The 22,420-nt window shown below is 28.2% G+C and overlaps 3 protein-coding genes across 3 annotated transcripts in view; 2 read left to right on the forward strand and 1 right to left on the reverse strand.

Annotated features, from left to right (window-relative positions):
- The window catches only part of LOC145323670 (neo-calmodulin-like), a 54,913-nt gene that overhangs the window by 18,949 nt on the left and 13,544 nt on the right, over nucleotides 1-22,420 (forward strand). The gene's annotated exons all lie outside the window — the stretch shown is intronic.
- On the reverse strand, nucleotides 13,992-16,918 carry LOC145324033 (uncharacterized). The gene is made up of 5 exons (XM_080166663.1): nucleotides 16,858-16,918; nucleotides 16,303-16,395; nucleotides 15,964-16,088; nucleotides 15,499-15,558; nucleotides 13,992-14,051 (listed from the first exon to the last, which is right to left on the reverse strand). Exons 1-5 carry the CDS (start codon nucleotides 16,916-16,918, stop codon nucleotides 14,019-14,021), a joined length of 372 nt encoding a protein of 123 aa, XP_080022789.1. The 3' UTR covers nucleotides 13,992-14,018.
- LOC145323669 (uncharacterized) lies at nucleotides 18,732-20,546 on the forward strand. The gene is made up of 2 exons (XM_080166111.1): nucleotides 18,732-18,843; nucleotides 19,224-20,546. Exon 2 carries the CDS (start codon nucleotides 19,226-19,228, stop codon nucleotides 20,507-20,509), a length of 1,284 nt encoding a protein of 427 aa, XP_080022237.1. The 5' UTR covers nucleotides 18,732-18,843; nucleotides 19,224-19,225; the 3' UTR covers nucleotides 20,510-20,546.

Raw genomic sequence — 22,420 nt, forward strand, 5'->3', positions numbered from 1 at the left:
GTTTTTTACATCAAAAAAAAACTAAAGCTGAACAGGTTTTACATTATACAGAGATTCAGAAGGTTATAAGTGCAAGTGCAAAGTAATATAACTAAAAAGTGAAGTGAAAATTTTACATATATAATTTTTCAATAGTGAATAAGTTAATTTGTAAGAACATACAAATTAAATTAGAGTGAAGTCTCTGCATTAACTTTTATTTTTTTTAGAAATTGGTAAGAATATATCTGAAAAATTATTGCTTGATTCACTTCTACAAGAGATATATTCTTTGCTTCATCATAAGTACCAGACAGGTGGTAAGATAAATAAAAAGGAGTGTAGATAGATTCTTTTTGCATTACTGTACCAAAAGAAATTTTTGGGAAGAATCTTCTAATAAGTTTTATATCAATTATAAAAATTTTATATATTTCCATTTTTAAGTCCGCAAGTTTAGAGATAGATTCTTTTTGCATTATTGTACCAAAAAAAAAATTTTTGGGAGGAATCTTAAAATAAGTTCTGATATCAGTTAGAGTAATTTTACATTTGTATAATAAGTCTGCAGCAAGTTTTGAGTAAAGGTTTCTTTTTGCATTATTGTACCAAAGAAAAATTGGGAGGAATCCTTTAAGAAGTTTTATATCAACTAGACTAGCTTCTTTAATAAGCTTTAATAAGAAGTTTTATATCAGTTAGACTAACTTCTATAATTGTATCTCAAATTTTAAAATCTCAAGTTTAAAATTTAGTATCTCAAGTTTAATTAAAAAGAAATTTTAGCCAGCAAAATTAATTTTTATTTTTGTATCTCAAGTTTAATAATTTCATTAACATCTATATTTTTTATTACTTTATTAATTTTTGACCCTACAATTTTTAAACCAATAGTGGTTTTAGTCAGTCATATCTTAACATCTATTAAGGATCTTTTTATACTTATTCAAAATGAAATCACTAAGAAAACGTAGTAAAAGTAGGGAAAAAGATATTGACTATTTGAGAAATATGTCAAGTCTTATTAAGTCCGATGGACAAGGGGACTTAGAAAGTTTACCAATCTCTTCTCAGGATTTAGTAGAAGATGAAACTAGCCCTGAGTTTAATATTACTGAAAGAGTTATGTCTAGAAATGCAGAAGACATAGACTTAGTCAATGATATGAATGATACTGTTGAGATACTAAAGCAAGATATTAAGTTTAATAATACTATTGATAATAACTTAGGCCGTATATTGCTTGAATTAACTGCTCAAATAAATGATTTGAATAAGAAAACAAATCTACCTAAAGGTAAATCAGTAGATGAAACTGTTAATGATTTTAATGAACATTTAAAGGACTTAGAAACTAGTATTAATGATAATGTCAATAGGAGAGTGGGTAAGATTGAAGACTTAGTAGAACAACGTGTTAATGAGGCCTTACAGAAACATGTTAGAGAAAAAACTTTTAGTAACTATATCAATCATGCTGAAACAATTTTCCCCCCAAGTTTTGATTGCAATTCTATTTCAGTTATTTCTGATGAAAAGATAGGTCTAATCAATCACACTTTTCCTACTAGACATAAATTTAGCGGTTTTGGCACTCCTTCCGTTGTAGAATTTTTGAGAAATATGAATGCGGCACAAGCTCAATGTAAATTATCTGAGCATACATTTAAAGAAACACTCCTAAGATGCACAACAGGAGAAGTATATGATAGCGTAGCTACAATGGTAGATGGAAATATATCTCTTTCTGAAATTTATAACGCGTTATTAACTAAATATGATACAAGATTGAGGCCTGAGCATGCCCAATTAGAACTTGAGAATTTTGTTTTGCCTAAGGATCCTACATTTAATAAAGTTGTTAGTAAAATTATGGCTCTATGTCAAAGAGCTTGTTTGGAACATGGAGAGCCTGCTAGGACTCAAATTTATAATTTAACTGCTATTGGATATTTATTAAAAAATTTACCTTATGGATCAATTAATGATGGGTTAAAGATTAGAGCAGATTTAATTACAGAGTTAGGTAGATTCCCAACTTTTGCTGAAGTAGTACAAGCACTTAGAAAGTATGTAGGTGCTATTGATTTAAATTATAGAAGGGATGATAATAGGAAAAGGTATAGTAGGAGTGAGAATTTAAAAACAAGTGATATCCCTGTTCCTAAATTTTCTGTAAGAAATAATATGCGCGCAAAAATATCAGAGATCAATCATAAGCAGAATTTTTTAGGGAGAAGGAATGATCATAATTTTAAATCTCAGTCTTATAACAATACAAACCCTACAAGTAATAGGTATAATGGCAATCAGCAAAAGTATAATAATAACAATAGTAACTATAGAGACCACAGAAAACAAAATCCCAATTTCATTCCCTTAAAAGATAACTCTAAAATAAACAATAGCAGAAATAATGATAATAATACTAACCGCAAAGATTATGGAATTCATACTGAAGTAAATGGTAGATTAAGATGTAATTTTTGTGGTAAAAACACTCATGCTGGCAGCAAACTTTGTTATGAAATGAGAAATGATGAAGGAATTATAAAATTTACAATTCCCACTTCCGAACCTTGTCTTGTTTGTAAAAAAGAGATTGGTAAAACTTTATATCATCCATCTTACAGGTGTTTTAATAGGCCAGTTGCAAAGCAACTTAAAATGCAAGGTAAATGGAGATATCCTAGTGCTGAAGAGAGAAGGCATCTCGATAAGCAATTGAGTGGTAATTTAGCCTAAAATAAAAATGTCTAAATTTAAAAATCAACCTTTTCAAAACCCTCCCTCTGGGGAATTGAAAAGTGTTGATATTTCTGTAAATATTGGGCGAAAAATATATATACCATGTAAATTATCATTTAAAGATTCAATATTTAAACAAGCATCAGGCATGTATGATACAGGAGCTGATACCTGTATTATGAGATTTTCATATTTTTCTAGACTTTTTTCTGAACATAATAAACAGGATCTATTGTCATTAATAAAAGAAAGTAATTATGAAGTATCTGGTATAACAAATAGAAAGATTGATGTTATTGGCTCAGTTTATATGTCCATGTTTTTACAAGGGGGGCCAGTACTTAGTATAGAATTTTTGATAGTTGATCAATTTGATCAATTTCCATCTGAATCACCTTTTATTATTGCTTCAAGAATGCAAACATTATTTGGTCTTATTCTAATGCCTAGTAGTCTTGAAAATACTATTAAAGTAATTCAACGTAATAAATATGGGAATAGAGTAATAACTAGTTCTTATGCTACAGAGCTAGAGCTCAACACAGCCTATGGGGTAGTTGAAAAGATTTCAAGTATGCAAACAGTAAAAGTTGATTTTGTCATTTCAAAAGCATCTAAATATTTAGTCGAAGATAAAGTAATAGTTTCTCAAGATAAAGTTCCATATGATGAAATGGATGGGTTAAGAATAATTACAACTGTAACAAAAATACACTATAAAGAGTACCAGTATGTAGTAAATGCTCTAGTTGAAAATTTAAGTAATAAAACTTTTTCTGGGGTAATTAAAGCAACAATTGATTTATTTGATAAACAATATAGGTTGTATCCCATTAAAGATAATTCTAAACATATTAAGCGATCTATGAGAAGGCTTAAAACAGATAAAGTATCTATTATGTCTGAATGTAGATTACCAGATGATAAAGAGGTCTCAATTAAAAACATTGTCATAAAAAAGCCACTAATTTTTAATGATTCTAAAATAAAGTCAAAATGTTATAAAGTAGATATTAGTTTCCCAAATCATTCACCAGATTTATCTGATTATACAGCAGTAAACAATAATGTAAATGATCCTAATGTTAGTTTAACAGATGAGCGCTATCCTATTAAAGAAAAAGTAATACCAAATTATGATCTTAAAAACTATTATGATTCTGAACAGTCAGTACAAATGGGATTCCAACCAAACTGGAATGATATTAAAGAAAAAGATCTTCAACCAGAAGGTATTGGAATTCCAATTTCTATTTTAGACACTCCTAAAGATATCATTAAAGAAAGTAATTATGATCCTAAAATTTGGCCTTATGTTAAAAATATATTTATAGATAAATATCCACAAATAGTTTCACGTCATTCTTTAGATAGGGGACATTTATCCAAAACTTTAGGTTATTTTAATTTAAGGTTAAAAGAAAATATTGTACTTCCTAAAAACAAAAAGATAATATATGAATCCTCTGCAGACGCTAGTATGCTGAGGGATGTCTTAGATTATTTATGTAAATTAAAAGTAATATCGAAAGCAAGTCTTACTGGGGATGATATACCAAATTTTAGTTCACCATGTTTTTTAGTAAAAAGGTCTTCAAAGGATTCAGCTGCAAGATTAGTAGTATCATATAAGCTTTTAAATGAATGTATAAGTCAAGATCCAATAACAATCTCAAATTTTGACATGATATTAAATAGGTTACACTCAGCACATTGTTATAGTTCAATAGATTTGAAGTCAGCTTTTCAAAGCATAGAGCTGACTCCAGAATCCAAAAAATTAACCCTATTTAGTTGTATGTGGGGGAGTTACATTTTCAATACTTTAGCTACAGGAATGTCTGTATCTCCAAATGCTCTCGCTAGATTTTGCGATGTAATGATACATCATATCCCAAGTAGAGATAAAAATGGTAAAATACAATTAAATGAAAAAGGACTACCAATAATGATTAATGATAGGATACCTAATGTAGAAATTTTCTATGATGATATAATTATTTTTTCAAAAGCTGGGCGTACTTATGAGGAAACAATTAAAATACACTTTGATTTAGTAGAAAAGGTTGTTTCTAGATTAGCATTTCATAGAGCTAAACTAGAGGTAGCTAAGAGTCAACTTTGTAAGTTTAAAATATCCTTTTTAGGCTGGCTTATAAGTAATAACTATTTAATGGTCGATCCAAGAAGGGTCGAAAAACTAAACGAGAAAACTTTTCCTTCTAGTGCCAAAGGCATGAAATCATTCTTGGGTGAAGTAAATTGGTTAAGAAATACTTTAAATTTTCAAGTTTTAAGAAACATTCATTATCTAACACCTCTTACTAGTACTAAATTGGGAAAATATAATCCAAATAATATACATAGAGAAAAATTTGAGGAACTTAAGAAACAGCTAACTCAAAGTTGTTTATTCTCAAAAATATGTTTACCAGGTGTACCTAAAATACTTTTTACTGATGCTGCAAGTGAAAAGTATAGTCAATACTCTTGCGTTTTAGCACAGATAGTACCAGCAAAATATTCAAAAAACTTTGTTCCATCTTACATATATTTAGACGATCCTACCCATAGAATTATTTTTGATTTAAAATTACCAGTGAAACCAGTTCCTCTTAAAAAAGATAACCAAACAATCAAGGATTATTTAATAAATCTTGAGAGTAATTATCCACCTGAGTATGAATATTTGAATGATGATACCTTGGGGTATCAAGAACACTTTAAGATCTCATTATCCGTATGTTTAAAACTTATGTTGGAACTTCAAAATTGTGTAACAAAATTTGAGAGTATTTGTTTTGACCTACAAAAACATATTAGAGAACATATTATGTATAACCATATTCTGGATACTGAACATAAAGGTAATAAGCTAAGTATGAAATTATATTTAGAGGACATTAAAAAAGGTGTACTTAAAATAGATACAGGATTACACATTTTTAGCGCACTTTCAAATGTACTACATAGGCCTGTAACTCTTATTAATGCAACAAATAAATTCAATGGTAAAAAACTTATAAGATTTAATAATGATAAAAACAAACCTCCTTTTTTCTTTTTATTGTATGAGAAAAATTCGAATCTTATTGTTAGGCCTACAATTTTAAATAAGCACTCAGAATATAATATAGGTAAACATAAGGGTTCTTTTGAAATAATTTTATATCACTCAAAAGTAATTCCTGAAGAAATGAGAAAAACTAATATTATGCAACTAGAATTGTATGCAATTTTAGGTTCATTACAAGCAACTAGAAAAATGGTTAATTCTGATGAATTATTATTAGCTTGTGATAATAAATGTCTTTATTATCTGTATAATCAAGATGTTAAAGACAGCCATACTAAAATTAATAATTGGGGAGTTAAAATAGAACATGATTATCCAAATTTAGGTTTAGTTTTTATAAAATCTGAAAATAATCCAGCGGATTTTTTGAGTCGCGTTTTTCAAGTTAGTAAGCCTGAAATTGCTCACATTAAATTACCATATATTGTAAAGGATTCTTTAAATGATTACATGCCTAATCAAACAACAATGACTGTAAAAGATTGGCGTGTATGGGTTGAAAATAACCCACAGTTTATTGAAGTTGACAAAACAAGATTGACAGAAAGACAGTTAGAAAGTTTTAACAAAAGAGATAAAAATATTGCAAAAGGAAAGGAAAAGGGGAAAGAAATAAAATCTAACAGTTTTCAAGTCACTTGGAAAATTAATAATTCAAAAGTTATAGAAGACATAATAATAAATGAACTAGATCCCAAAGTTTTTGGATCAGCATTGTCTAACAATCTAGCCGAGCGTAATACTAGGGCAGTATTTAATCCCATAAGAGTTTTAGAAGATATATTAACAACTGATAAAATAATAGAAGAGCAGCAAAAACAATATACACAAATATATACCAATTGTGTAACCAGTAAAGATAAAACTTATAAAGATAAGAACACATTTTATTTTTTACAGTTAGGAATTTTATATATTAAATTTATAAATAAAATCCCTAGAATTTATGTACCAGATAGTTTATTGGATAAATATATAGCTATGGTGCATACCATTGTAAACCATGGTGGTCCTAAGAAAATGATTAGCAATTTGATTAATTACTATAATCCAAATTTACAAAAATTATGTTACAAATATGCAAGTATATGTGTAGCATGTATGTTAACAAATCATCCTAATAGATCAAATAAATTAGGAGTTTTTCCTCTTACAGCTGGAGTTTTAGAATGCATACATATGGATTTAATTGAAGGTTTACCAACAGCAAGTGGATTTAATCACATATTAATGGCAAGATGTGTAATATCTGGTTATATGATTCTACTTCCTGTTGTTACAAAAACAGCAAATGAGTTTTTATATCTCTTTGTTAACCATATATGGGTTCACTTCCACCCAAAAGCTGTTTTTAGCGACAATGCCGGTTTATTTAGTTCTAATAAAACAATACGAATTTTAGCTCTTTTAGGGTGTCAATTTATTTATTCATCAAGCTTTTCTGGAATGTCACATGGAGCAGCGGAAAGTTATGTGGGTTTAGTTAAAAGAATAATGAAAAAAGTATTATCTAATCAACCTAATTTTAATTGGACATTTTTACCATCTATAATAGCTCAATTGCATAATTCCAGTCGTATAACAAAAACCGGTTTTACACCTAATCAATTAGTATTTGGCACAGAGTCTCATTTAAGTAAATGTTTCCTAGATAATCCTTTAGTGCCAAAATTTCATCCTATAATTTCTCGTAGTGTAAAAACATTTGAATCACAACAATTAAGTTTAACAAAAAATCTAGATTCCGTGAGACATTTCATAACAAAGGAAAGAGATAATAGACTTGACAAAGCCAATAGAAATAAGGTTACTAGATCATTCCAAGTAGGAGATGTAATTTTTGTAAAGGATATGAGTAAAATATTGGGTACTACACAACCTCTTAAAACATATTATCATCCTCAACCTTTTGTTATTGTAAAAGTAAATCCAGTTTCAGCCTGGATATCTAGAATTGTTGATGAATTGACCATAATTAGGCCATTTAATCATTTCAAAAAGTATATACCTTTTTCTGATGAATTTAAGGATTTACCTAAAGAAATAAAAGAAATTGCTCAACAGCAACCTATAAATCTAACCACTGAAGAAATTAAGAAGTTAATTTCATCAGCACCTTTAAATTTTGAATTATTCAAAAATGATGAAAAATTGGATAAATTGACTATTGATTCAATAAATGAGTTTGACAAACCTAAACCTGAAAATTTAATTTCAGATAGTGAAATAAAGGACCAAATTTTAAATGATGATATTGATGAGACTTCAATGCCTATAACAAGAAGTAAATTACAAGGAATAATAAAACAAAAGCAAAAAGATCATGAAAAGTCTGGAGAAACACCAAAACAAATAACGTTTGACTTACACACAGACGAACAAAAAGTATAGAGTAGGTTCATTACTTTTAAGTCTAATTTAATTAAATTTCTGTCCAAAATTTTAGTTTTATAATTTTAAGTAATAATAAAGGTTTTAATTTGTGTAGTAAGAAAATAAAATACATTGTATGATATTTAAGATATTTAGTTCTATTAAAGTAAAATAAAATTTAAAATTTTTGTTGATCACTCTATTTGTGGTATATCTATTAAACACAAACCAGAGATGAACAATGACAAGTGTCAATTTCTTATTTTAAACTTCCTTTAGATTACTTCATGCTTTAAATATAATTATTTTTACTATACGAGCAACAATATAACAGCAAACAACATTTTTGGCTTTTAAAAAAAAAATTCTTTTTCATCATGAAGAACATCATATTTTTGGCTATTTTCATAACATTTTCATGTTCAGAAGATGTGATAGATTTTTTCTATCATGAAAAAATAAACCGAGATAAATACCTAGACTCGACTAAATCGGTGGTAAAGATTATTTTTGACTACAACCAAAATATGAAGGATGTAAACACACTCTTCCGAACATCTTTTAATGATTTAAAAACTGAACTAAATACTAATAATGCTGAAATTGAAGCAAAAGGTTCAAATATAGCTATTAGTCTGAATAAATTTCTTGTACTTACAAATAGATATGACCAATTATCAAAGGAAATTGATATAATAATTTCGCATATGACAGCTCTAGATCAACAAATTAACTCAGATTTCGAAGTAAATTATATAATAGATGAAAATAAACAATCTTTTCATTTGGATAATTTTAAAATGCATCAAAAATATTTAAAGGAAGCTTTTCAACCTATACCTTCCATAACTGAAGCAATGAGAAAAGATAATACTTTTATTAGAGGGGTAGATCTTACATTTAATAATCTCTATATTCCTGCAAGAATTTTAATAAGTTTTCTGGAAAATTGGATTGTAACTTTCAAATATTGTTTCCAAGGGGTTGTAACAAATGATCTTAGAAGAAAATTGACTCCTGAAAATAAACACTCTGACTTAGTAAATATCAATTTTATAGGATCAGGTCTGGTTGATAGTAAACCAACATTCTATTTAGAATTAAATATTTTATCAAACAAAATTAAATATAATTCTTTGATTGCAATACCATACTCGGGAATTTCTTTGGATGCTTATTATTACTACAATACAGAAAACCAAAAGATTGCTAAATTTATCACTGAAGATGAAAAACAATTAGGACTAAATGAAGCTATAACTTTTTGTTTGAAACATATAAATGATAAGAAATTTGACCTTATTATTCAATATTGTCCGTTTATTAGCAACACAAAATTATTTCAAATAACAAACGAGGGAATTTTGCTTTTTAAACATGATGATAAAATAGGTAAAGCATTTGTGTTAGGGCTTCAAAAGGATTTAAATAGTTCAAATTACCCGGTACATATTATGTTTAATGGGAAATTGGAATTTAATCTACCTCACAAAGGAGATGTGGTAATAGAAAGACAATCTAATTTTAAAGTAATTTCTTCCTCGTTAACATCTGATCAAAGACATCTATTGGAATTAAAAGTTAATAATACCAGAAGTAATCTGGAACAAGCTACAATTATTAAACATATAAGTAACTACTTCAAAAATTCATATTATCAGATATTCATTAATATTTTTGTGTTTACCTCAATAGCGTTTTTGGGAGTTGGATCCAAGGAATTATATGAAAAAATTAAAGCACATTACAAGCCTCGAAATAGCTCTAAAAAACTTATAATAAACAGATTGGAAACAATACCTTTGAGATCTAGAAGTAGACGTTAAAATTTAAGCAATGTTATAGTTGAACAGTAGTTCTAAGTATCAGTTTTAAAAGTAAATTTTTCAATATTTTTTTGGGGGGGGTTGACAACTTTTAGTTAAAACAATGTTTTAACCATTTGTTATTCTCCTTCCAGTAGAATTCATCTTTCACTCGATAACCTAAAAAGCAAATTATCTATTCGGAAATATAAAATATAATTAAAAAAAAAACCAGTTGAATCAAAATAGGTAATCTAACAAGGTGAAAATATCTCATCCTTATGTATTTAAAATATCCAAAGTAAAGTGTATCTCATTCCAATGCATTTAAAATGTTCAAAGTAAAGTGTATCTCATCCCTATACATGGAAACAACTGTTATTATTAACTAGTTTTAAGCGTTTTCGGATTTTCGATTAAAAGTTTTTTTTCAGAAAATATTGAGTAACTTTAAAACTAATATCATATGTGTTTTCAACATTGTAATAGAATTTTAAAGACCGAGCTCGATTAAAGAGAGACTACAAATAAAAACTTTTCTTTGTTTCAATCATATTTTGGTTTTAATATATAAGGCGGAAAAATTATTTAAGCAGTTATGTCTACAACAAACTTTTGTCGGTGAAACATAAAACTTTAAGTGATTAAAGAATGAAGAGATTTTCTGGTAGGCTTTATTTTATAATATCATTTAAATTTTCAATAAATTTTATAAGATAGAGTATATAGCTTACATTAGATAGGATCTTATGTTTTAGGAAGGAGTCTAGAACTAGATATATGTAATACAAAATTGTAGAACTATTGCCTTGAGTTTTGTCATAATTTTACATAGTGAAATTTTTGAAAGATTATTAAAAATTCCTTTAATTTTTCTCCTAATTAAAAGATTTTAGATTTACGTTTGAAATTGTAGATTCCTAAGTAAAATTAGAAAAATATTTTAGTGTAATATTCCCTATGATCTTAAACAAATTAAAGAGCAATATAGGAAAGTTTATTTCATTTAAATTTAACAAAGCCAGTTTTTCTTTCCAAATATAATAACTGTTGAGTTTCAGTTGAAAACATAAAAAGAATTTTTTCTAAGTAATTATTAAAGTAAAATTTAAACTTTAAATAAATAGATATATATAGAGGACCTTTAAGCATCTTAATTAAACTCTTATATGTTGAGGCAATGAAAGTATAAATTCTAGTGTTTCTTTAAGCAGTACAATTTTGGAACCCAAGTATATTCCCTCTAAAAAATGGCAAAAAGAATACCTAACAAAAAGAATGACATTATCTATAGGTTAAATACACCAGGATGCACAGTTATGGAATCTCAAAGACAAAGATTTTTTTATCCAATCTTGACAAGTGAGGTATTTTTGGAAAGAGGAATATATATAGAAAACGCCTATGAAAATTAGAAAATCCGCAGAAATCATATTTGCAAGTTATTTGCAAAAATCTGCAATGCTAATTTGCAAAATTAATTTCATGCCTTAAATGACTTATTTAGAAAAAATCTTTTTATGAAATGTGTTTATTTATAAGTTTAGAACATACTTAGGGCAAAAAAAATTTCTTTAGTGTTACTTTTTTCACCTTATATATGAAAAAAGCAGTTTCTCACATTTTATGATAAAAAAAGGTATAGGAACAAAAAATATGATTTTTCTTGATGTAAACACAATAATTGGCATAAAATCTATCATCCTAAATGTAAAAATCAGATATAGAATCCTTTTTAGAGCTAATATAGTGCAAAAAGTAACCAAGACATTTTTGCAAAGTATGAAAATCTGAAGAAAATAGTTCTTTTTGCTTTTGATATACATATCAGATTAATGTATATAAAATTAGTGATTAAAAACTATAAAACATGTTATAAGTTTTTTCAACACTGTCATTGATTAAATTGCACTTTTAGGTTTAAGAATTACCGAAGTAGTGCATAAAAACTCTTTTTATGATGTAATTAAACAAAATAAATGCCAAAAAACCAACTACAAAATGGTCTACTGCATTATAAAAAACGCCTAATTGTTGATTTGAATTTATTTTGTTTAATAACTTAATAAAAAGAGTTTTTATGTGCTACTTTGGTAATAAGTAAACCTAAAAGTGCATTTTAATCAATGATAGGATTGAAAAAGTTATAACTTGTTTTATAGTTTTTGATCACTAATTTTATATACATTTATCTGATATGTATATCAAAATCAAAAAGAACTATTTTCTTCAGATTTTCATACTTTGCAAAAATGTCTTGGTTACTTTTTGCACTATTTTGGCTCTAAAAAGGATTCTATATCTGATTTTTACATTTAGGATGATAGATTTTATGCCAATTATTGTGTTTACATCAAGAAAAAACATATTTTTTGTTCCTATACCTTTTTTTTATCATAAAATGTGAGAAACTGCTTTTTTCATATATAAGGTGAAAAAAGTAACACTAAAGAAATTTTTTTTGCCCTAAGTATGTTCTAAACTTATAAATAAACACATTTCATAAAAAGATTTTTTCTAAATAAGTCATTTAAGGCATGAAATTAATTTTGCAAATTAGCATTGCAGATTTTTGCAAATAACTTGCAAATATGATTTCTGCGGATTTTCAAATTTTCATAGGCGTTTTCTATATATATTCCTCTTTCCAAAAATACCTCACTTGTCAAGATTGGATAAAAAAATCTTTGTCTTTGAGATTCCATAACTGTGGATGTAAAGACCTTTAGTTAAATAAAATTGTTCACATATCTCGAAAATGAAAATCAACTATATAATAATCATTAAATTGATTAGCTGTAGTAGAATATCTACACCTACTTAAGATTGAATACACCTAGGTTGTAAAGATCTTAACAAATGCTACAAGGAAGAGAGAGGACAATACTTTAAAAACTAAATTCTAGTGTAAGAGAAATATTAGTTTGAACTTAAATGCCTTCCCAAAAGAAAGTTTAATTAAGTTTATTGGAATAAGACTTTATATATTGAGTTTGTTAGATTAAGATTAGGTTAAGATATATTAGGATATAAAAAGGTAATTAAAATAGAATTGAAGTACAGAAAAAAGATTTTGAATAATTATAGTGGGAAAATTTTATCAAGAAGCAAGATTTTATAAACATATTTATCCAATTAGCAGGCTTAACTTAATTCTTTAATTATCTAGACTAAGACTTTTCCTATAAACAAAATGTATATTAAAAGATTATTACATAATTAACATTTTTTGTATGATTGGAATTTTAAATCTAAAAGGAACTTAAAATTTATATCGAAAGATTGAACCGAAACATTTAGTTATAAGTTTTGCGCTAATTAAAAAAATAATAAGTTTTTACCACTGAGGAGGTCAAATATTTGTTAAGAAGAATCACGTTTTAAAAACAACACTGTACTTAAGTTAAGTTTGAATATTATTTACAATTTTTGAAAGATTTAGTTTAAGTTTAAAACAAAAGGTTATTTACAATTTTTAAAGTATAAATTTGAGAAAAAAATATATAAGGTAGCTTATCAAAATTGAATTTTCTGAGGTAGTTAAAAAAAAAAATATAGTTATTATTTAGGCCAAAAACTTTAAAACAAAACATTATTCATAAATTACATAGTAGTTGAATTAGTTTATAATTTTATCACTGTTTTTATAAGAATTTGATGGAGTAATTTTGAAATTTTGAAATCTTTATTATACATGCCAAATTATATAAGAAAATAGAATAATAAGTATTTAAGCTTTGAGATCTTAGTTTGCTTACTATCACGAAAAGACACGAGGTAGTTTATTATGTTTGAATTATTGAGGTAGTTAAAAAAAAGTAATATTTATCACTTAAGCCAGAAACTTTAAACTGAAGTGTTTAGTTACAATTTATGAAGAATTTCTTTTGATTTAAAAAACTTTTTTTCACTAATTTTATGAGATTTTTGGTGGTGAAATTTAGAGAATTTTGAATTTGTATATTTTATCACAATTTTTATCACAGTTTAAGTCCAAAAGTTGAAAGTCCGAAAAAAGTCCGAAAGCAGAGTTTTTTTTACCAGTTATGTATATTGGGGTTTGGAACCATCTGAAACAAAATTAAAATTGATTAGCATTCATTTATTGTAATAAGGAAATAATTTTTAGTAAAAAAAAAACTTTAAAGGGCGAATATAGGTTTGATATAATATGAGCTTATTTCAAAGGTGCCATTATATAGATTATAAATAACTTAAGGATATTGACATATCTAATTGTATAAGTCTGTTTATAGCTTAAAACCTTTCTAACTCAAGATGATATTATGTAATAAGTGTGGTTCCCTAAGAACTCAATTACCCTAGCATCACACAAGACTTCGTAGCAAGGTTGAATTAAAAAGCTTTCGTAAAGGATAGTCGTAATAACGTGGAAACCAATTAATCAGGGGTAAATATACCCATCTTCTACCTTAATACAAATTATATAAAGTAAAATATTTAAAAGTTTAAAAAAACATCAAATAATGTAAAAAGTAAAAAAAAAATAATTGATAAAATTTTCTTGGAGGAAGAATGATTTCAAATCCCTGTTTTTTTTAAGGTTCGTGTGTGTGTGTGTTAAAATTGCGTACATCAGGGTTTTTATATTTTCCAGAATTAACCAATGATCTTTGTACAGAAAATAAACTTTAAGACGTATTATTTACCCTAGTCAAAACTTTTACGCAAATTATTTCTACGCTTTTTAAAAATTGAATTAAAGAGTATATAATCTAAAATAATAAACATTTAAATTATCTTTTAAGGTGCGTGCCATTGTAATAGTCAATCAAACTTAAGCAAAATAGTCAAAAAAAAGTCTTGTAAAGGGCTAAAATAAACCGTTTGTCGTCAATCTCATTTATCATATGTTCAATTGAAACAGAAAATTGTAAAATCTACTTAAGGATTTTTTTGAATTTTTAAATTTGGCATAGATATTCTAAAAGTATGAAATGGCACCTTTCATATAAGCTCATATCATATCGAACCTATATTCGCCCTTTAAGATGTGCAAACTAAAGAACTATAAACTTATAGTTAGACATAACTCCTCTAATTTAAGGGGCAGGGATGAAATTATAGTTAGAGCTTCCAATATAGATTTACGACTCATGGAAGAAATTTTATTATGGCTTATTCAACAAACCCGATTAATATTAATGCAGAAAATTAGTAACTTAAAGAATAAGGAAAAAAGTAAACATTGCATTAGAAAGAATAAGCAAACTGATGATTTAAATAAGTCATCAACATTTTTTGAATACATTGAAGTTAATATGCGTTTAGCTAAGCAAGTACAGAGGGCAATGCTTCTTAACGTAGTTAAAACTTTAATGAAAAACTTTAAAAACTTAAAAACAATACTAGCTTTACCAAATAATTTGTTAGAAAAATAATAGGTGAAAAGTTTAATTTTAAAATACTGTAAAACTTTTATAAAATTTGTAATTACACATATAGTAAGCTAGGTACTGTAGTTAAGATTTGTTTTATAAGGAAAACTTTTCTTACTCTATTCACGGGCAGCAAGAAAGGGTTTCTTGACTGTTCCAGTTCCGCAGCTAGACGAGTCTATAAATAAAAAATTTTTATTAGGTAGGAATTTATGTTTTTAATATCTGAAAGTATACATGATCAGAAAAAAGTCAGTATATATTATAGAAAGGGTACTTAAGATTTGATGAGTTTAAAGTAAATTAGAAGGAAGTAAATTAAATCATTTGAATTAAAGAAATTTAATTACCAAAAACCTAGTATAAAATTTTAGTATATTAAAGTTACAGAAGCGAAGTAAAACTTAATGAATTAGGTAGCTAATAATTAGTTTAATACACCTATAAATAATTAGCAGGGATTCTATGCAATCAAATAAAAATAGCCTACTGTATATCAAAGTTTATTTAAGTTTAGAATGACTTTTATAAAAGTAAAAATAATAATTTCTTTCAGAAGATATAAAAGCCTTATTTGATATACCTCTAGATTTATCTCAGGGGGTTGGGGCATCATTTCTATCGCCTGATTTGTCCGAGGGGGTTGTTGGTGATGGTGACGCAACTCTAGTTCTTGGCTATCTTGAAGGTTCTCATCTCGTTCGGGATCTAAAATATAAAAAGACTATTAACTAAATTATATTAAATGATTATTAAAGAATATTTACATCCCTGTAACATCACTTATAGCGAATATTGGGTTTTAAACAGCCGTCAATACCATAAACTAAATAAAAATCTAATTATAATCTATACTACTATACTCATATTTTTTTATAATTGTCATAAACATATTAGAAAGGAGATAAAAAAAAAACTTTACCTGGTTGGGAAATATTTTGCCTTCTCTTCTTAAAACATAGTCTCAATACCGCCGCCGTTCTAAAAAAAATGACAGCTGTAATTACTTCAGATGCTAGTATCAAAAAACCTACCCGGGCTACAAAGCTATCTGTAGGTCTGGACTTTTATAGTCCTGGATTAATAAAGATTTTACCAAGAAATTGTGTCAAAATAGATTTGCGTTTCCAAATTAAAGCACCCGAAAGTCATTTTACTATGCTTAGGGAGCGATCAAGTTTAAGTTTAAAAAATATAATATGCACTGGTGGGATCATAGATCCTGATTATTTGGGTAATGTTTATTTCATACTTCATAACTTATCAGGGAAAACATATGTCATCCAAAAGGGTGAAAAAATAGGTCAAATGATATTTCTAAAAAGCTGTTATCCAAAAATATTAACCATACGCAGTTTTGGGGCAGAGAATGCAAATAAGCAAATGTCAGAATTAAAATATTTAAGAGAGGAAAGGGGAGCTAAGGGATTTGGTTCTAGTAATGAAATAGAGGGGGAGAATAAAATAATAAACTTACCTGAGAGCCAAAAGTCCAAGGGCAACAGCAGCAAGGAATAACTTATCGGTCGTAGCCTCATTGCGTTCTTCTTGCAGAAGGGAATTGAGAATTGTTTTAATCTTATTTAAAATCATCTGGGAACTTCCATCCGGAATACTCATTGTTGTAAAAAAAATCTGAAATTATAAATTTTTACAGTAATAGGTAAGTAAATCTAAACTCAATAATTATAGGTATTAATTTATCTATTGACATTATTAGTAAAGATATATAGGTAAGCATAATCCATACTGATGTTTGTGTTTATTAGTTTAAGCATTGATAATATTAGTAGAGAGATAATAGTGTTTAAAGAACATTTTTTTTGGGATAATATACAACTGTATAATAGGGGGATTCGCCTTGTTAAAACATAGGTTGGCAATTTTTTATAGTTCTTACAGGGCTTAATTGTTTTGTTGACACTACTGTAAAAAAAACTTATTAGCAGTTGGTACTTTTCAGTTACACAAGAGATGAAAATTCTAAACTGTAATAGAAAGTATGAATTTAGTTTATCTCAAGAACAATAGGAAACACTAAGTAAACTTTAGATTGAAAAAGATTTTTGCAGATTATTCACAACAGAGTCAGGAGGGATAGTAGACAAATTGGGGCCAAAATTAGTAGTATTAAAATATTTGGTAGGATCAAGGTTTTTCTGGGTAGCACGATGAACTCTTGAGCTAGCCGTTTGACTCTGCTGGGAACGCCGTTTAATCTTTTTAGTACACTTTTGACCTACGAATAAAAAATCAATTAACAACAAAAATAATAAGTTTTCTTTTAAATTTAACCGTTCTAGTAAATACGCAATAGAAATTAAGAATGCCGCTGATAATTATGAAGTTTGAAAAATGAAAATCGCGAAACCTATACACGAAGACGACATTATGAATAAGGAAATTTAATTAAAGTAAAAGAAAATATAACAAAAGCAAAATAAACCAAATTAAAGTCTAAAAATAATATCTATTGGTTTAATTTTATTTTTTCCATCTTATTCTTACAATTTTTTGGACACACGCGATCAATATTGGCCATTTTAAAAATTGAAATTTGATCTTTTTGATAATAGTATCATAGATATATATAATCTATGTAGACTAACAGACTATAAAATCGTTCGCACCCAATAAAAAAGTCTGCAAATTAATTTCATAAAATAGCATAAAATAAAATCTTACCCAATGCAAGCAAAGCAAGTAATATTAGGATAAGAAATAGGGCCACTAGAATTGTACCACCAATAACCAAAATGGAGAAATAACCTGGGCTATAAAAAAAATACATTTTATTAAAAATGATAGGTAAACAATTTTTTTTCTTTTAAAATTTACCTGCTGATTATTTCATAAATTGACTGATAGGAATTCTTGGCAGCCAAACCATAATCACGGTGGATAGATTTGTTATAGGCAGGACTCGGTTTTGGGGTAAAACTGGGAATATTTGGTAAACTAAAAGTTTTTGTAGTAAAGTTTCCAACCTGGGTTTGAGGACCAGATTTAAGTTTTCGCTTATTTGTAACTTTACCACTGAGTTTAGGAGAAGGTAGTTTAGTGGTAGGAACTTTTGGTAGATAAGTGGTTAGAGGATCCAATTTCACTTCTTTAAAAGGAGTTGAAACCATTTCTTGGGTCCTAAAATTTTTTCGAATTTCAGGCTCAGAAAGTTCCTCAGAATCTGCCTCCAAGACCCGGAGAGAGGAGGAGGTGGAGGTAGACATAGAGATAATTGAGAGACCGGAACCTGAAGTAATCGTCGTGGTGGACGGAGATGAGACCATTCTTGATGATGGAGGCGAAGTTGTGGACGTTGGCAACGGAGAAGACAGCGTTGCTACATCAGATTCTAAAGTGGTTGCTGAGGATAAGGGTGACCCTACTGAAAGCAAAGCAGCTGATGAGGTTGGTGAGAATACAGAGGATGGAGCAGTTGTTGAAGCCTCAGATGTGACTGAAGGTAACTTTGAGTTATCAGTGGATAGATGTGTAGCAAGCTGGTTTAGAGTTTCTTGCAATAGAACTGGTTTTTCTAAAGTAGATTCCAAAAAAGGAATGTCAGGGGAAGATGGAAAAGTAGTAAAGTAGTCAGAGGAAAAATCAACATAGGAGGAATCACTAATATTCAACGCATCTTTAACAGATAGATTGGGTTGTGTAGTGTAAAGCATCACTTTCTCATCATGTACATCATTTTCATAACTGAAGTCAATAAGCCAATTTCTTAAAAGTGGCATCATGGAGAAAACACCCTAAAAACACTTTACTATAATGAAGTTGTTTTAAGACTAAAGAAACATATAATCTAACAACAGGGTGACCAAAAAATATTTTATTTAGACATGGAGGTCTGTACACCTGCAACAACAAACGGTCATCATGTTGTCAACAAGGAGAATGGTCAGGGAGAGTCAGAGAACAAGGAGGTTAGTGAAAATTCGTATGAGGTAGCTGAAGATTTCGACGACTTCGAAATTTTAGAGGAGTTTGATAGTCCAAGATTGATTAGAAAAACCTTCCCTGTCCTCATCAGCGATAATTGTAATACGTCTTTTTCCACCCCAGCTGAGAAAAATCTTCTTGAAAGAAAGATTCAGAATAGGCGGGCTCTTTACTCACCTTTTTACTTCTCACTTCCCTTTTCTGAGAAATCAACACTGTCAGAAATCACAAACACGTCATTGATTTTTAAAGCAAGTTATGCTCTAACACCCTATTTAGCTTGTACACAAAAATTCAATTATAAGTTGACAGACATAGATAGTGAAACATTGTTCAAACACAATCTCTACTACGATAAAATTGCTGTACTCACAGGGGCAGTTGAAAAAAGAGCAGCTATACTTCCTTGCATGCTCAGAATTGATGAGAATAATGTTGAACTCAATCTTCTCAGTAGGTTTAGGGAAACTTGGGGAATCCATAGAGTTCAACAGGCAAGCATAAGTAGCGGGGGGTTTAGGCCAGCATTACAAAGCATGACTAAGAAGTATATCCATCTCTTTGCTCAACCACCTCCACCACATTATTGTTTCTTTAATGCTAATGCTAAAGATAGTGAAAGTAATCAATTAATAATTAGACAGCACTATAGAAGCAGTTATTACCAGAAGTTGTATGAGACTAAGACAAACCTGATCCAAGTGTATGGTTGTCCTACAACAATACCCAGCTCCCAATATATTTGCCTTGGAGCACAGGATCAGGAAATTCTTGACTCATGTACCTTCGTGGATAAGGTCTATGGGATTGTACCAGTGGACAATCCTAGAGACTTGAATGTGCTTCTTAGTCAAGGGGAAGAGTTATATCTCGTGGACTCTGGGTACATGAGTGCCCAGTGTCTCAAATTGTATGGGTATTTCCCTGAGGACATTTTTTGGATGCCCCATACAAGGGACGAGATTCGCTCAAAGATTAGAGCTAAATTCTCAGGGGAGGGAAAAATGAACGTTGATAGGTTTCTGGATTTATCTCTGGTCAATATCAGAAATTTGTTCAGTGACTCAGGATTCAACTTACTTTTTGTCTCTCTTCCAAGTGGAAGTATCCTGAGACTGACTCCTGCTCTAATTTTTACCCTTGTTTTAAAACATAGACAAAATGATTTCACCCTCGTCAATTGAAAATTTTTTTTTGTTTTTTATGCAGAGAGGGAAGGATGATTTACTTTTATTAAAAAATACACAAAAAAATCAATTTGACTAACGTCCAGTAAATTAAAAAAAAAGTTCTAAAAAAAAACATAAAAAGAATTGTAGTTTTAAAATAAATAAAAAAAAACCAAGTATTAGTATATTTTGAGTTTCCCACAGAGAGTGCAGTTTTTGCTACAATTTTACAAAAGCAAAAACTAGGATTGCACAACAATTCAAAGTTATATAATTGTGTTTTATATCTAGAATATTCTAGAATTTTTGTAGGAAACAAGAGTATAGTTATTTACTGTGATTCAATAATTTCATCATTATTTTGTATTATGTAATTGTATATAGATACTAGAATGTTCTTAGAAACACTTTAATCATACAAGCTAAAACCAATGAATAAGTTTTTGTCATACATAAAAAGCTAATATTGCATCATGTGTAAGTTTCCAGAATCTTCTTTATTATATGACAAAAACTGATGTAGAAGTTTTTATTATGCTTTTTAATACACAAACAGCTAATATTGCATCATGTGTAAGTTTCCAGAATCTTCTTTATTATATGACAAAAACTGATGTAGAAGTTTTTGTTATACTTTTTATTGCACAAAAAAGCTAGGATTGCATCAGATTATGCCATTAACTAAATTCTAGAACATTCTAAGATCTCAGTATAAATAGAGCAGCAAAGTATTTGGTTTTTAATGAGCCTTGCACACTCATTCACTCGTAACCTTTTATTTAACCTCTGTATCTCTTAATGTTTAACCTATCTAATGTGTTTATCTGTATACTATCTCTTTTCTTAACCATTCTGTTAGTTTTGATAAGAATGGTGTTTATTTTTATGTGTATCAATTTTTCATTTATCTTAATTTCTGTTTTACTCTTATTGAGATTTATAGAAATTTTACAAGTTCCCTGTTGGGACTTGTAAAAATCAAATGAAGCTCAAAACTAGAGAAATAGTCTAAGTTCTGAAAAATCATATACTTATGCTGCTTAAAAAAAATCCATCTTTAGCAAATTTATCTAAGTTTAACTATTATATCTTTGGACTTGTAAATTTACAAAACATAATGAAGTTTGATGATTATTTTTCAAAGTATTTGGATAACAAACAATTACATGTCAAGTGTAAAGAAAATCTTAAAGAATCAAATATTATAAGTTTAAAGTTTACTTTCTTATTAAGAACTTATGGTTTACACTTTGCAAATCCAAAGATATGTTTTAACTGTCATAAAACATATTTAACCTTATATAAAATAATTGAAAATAACTTAAAAAACATTATTATACTTATGTTAGAATACAATACTAAACTATGATATTCACATTTAATCAACAATAAAGTATAAACAATAAACACTTAGTACATTTTTCACTTTGGTATATATTGAATAATTTGAACTTAAAGTTGTGAGACAACAGTTCTTTATTGCACAAAAGTTAATAAATAATAGGAGATCCTCGCGTGGAAGTGTTTACAACACTTAGGTCTTTGTATTAATTTTGCCATTACTTGAGCAGTTTAAGAGTAAAAGTAAAACTAATTTAAAACTTAACTTATAAGCATATCATAACTTACTAAAGGACCTTTGCCTCTATATTATCTTGGTAAATGTTTATTATTTAAATATTCTTTATCTAATAGACTTTTTCTTAGAAAGCAAAATAATTACTAATTTAAAGCTTGTTAGAAAGTCCTAGTACCTTTGGAAGCGATTAGTAAAGAGCGGAGTTATTCCTGCGGAGGGAATAGCGTGATTAGTGATTATGTATATAGTTGATATTCATTAGGTTATGATAGTCTACATGTACAACTTATTAAAGGACCTTTGCTACTATATTGTCTAAATATAAAGTAACTTCAAAAACACTTTGA

This window comes from Acartia tonsa, chromosome 7, assembly GCF_053477335.1.
Source record: "Acartia tonsa isolate MP-2025a chromosome 7, ASM5347733v1, whole genome shotgun sequence".
Classification (NCBI taxonomy): Eukaryota; Metazoa; Arthropoda; class Copepoda; order Calanoida; family Acartiidae; genus Acartia; species Acartia tonsa.

Coding starts and splice junctions, on each gene's coding strand:
- LOC145323669 (XM_080166111.1), top strand. CDS start 19,226: ATGGAGGTCTGTACACCTGCAACAACAAACGGTCATCATGTTGTCAAC.
- LOC145324033 (XM_080166663.1), bottom strand. CDS start 16,918: ATGAGGCTACGACCGATAAGTTATTCCTTGCTGCTGTTGCCCTTGGAC. Junction 16,396..16,857: donor CTTGGACTTTTGGCTCTCAG/GTAAGTTTATTA, acceptor TTTTGATACTAG/CATCTGAAGTAATTACAGCT. Junction 16,089..16,302: donor GCAAAATATTTCCCAACCAG/GTAAAGTTTTTT, acceptor TTTATATTTTAG/ATCCCGAACGAGATGAGAAC.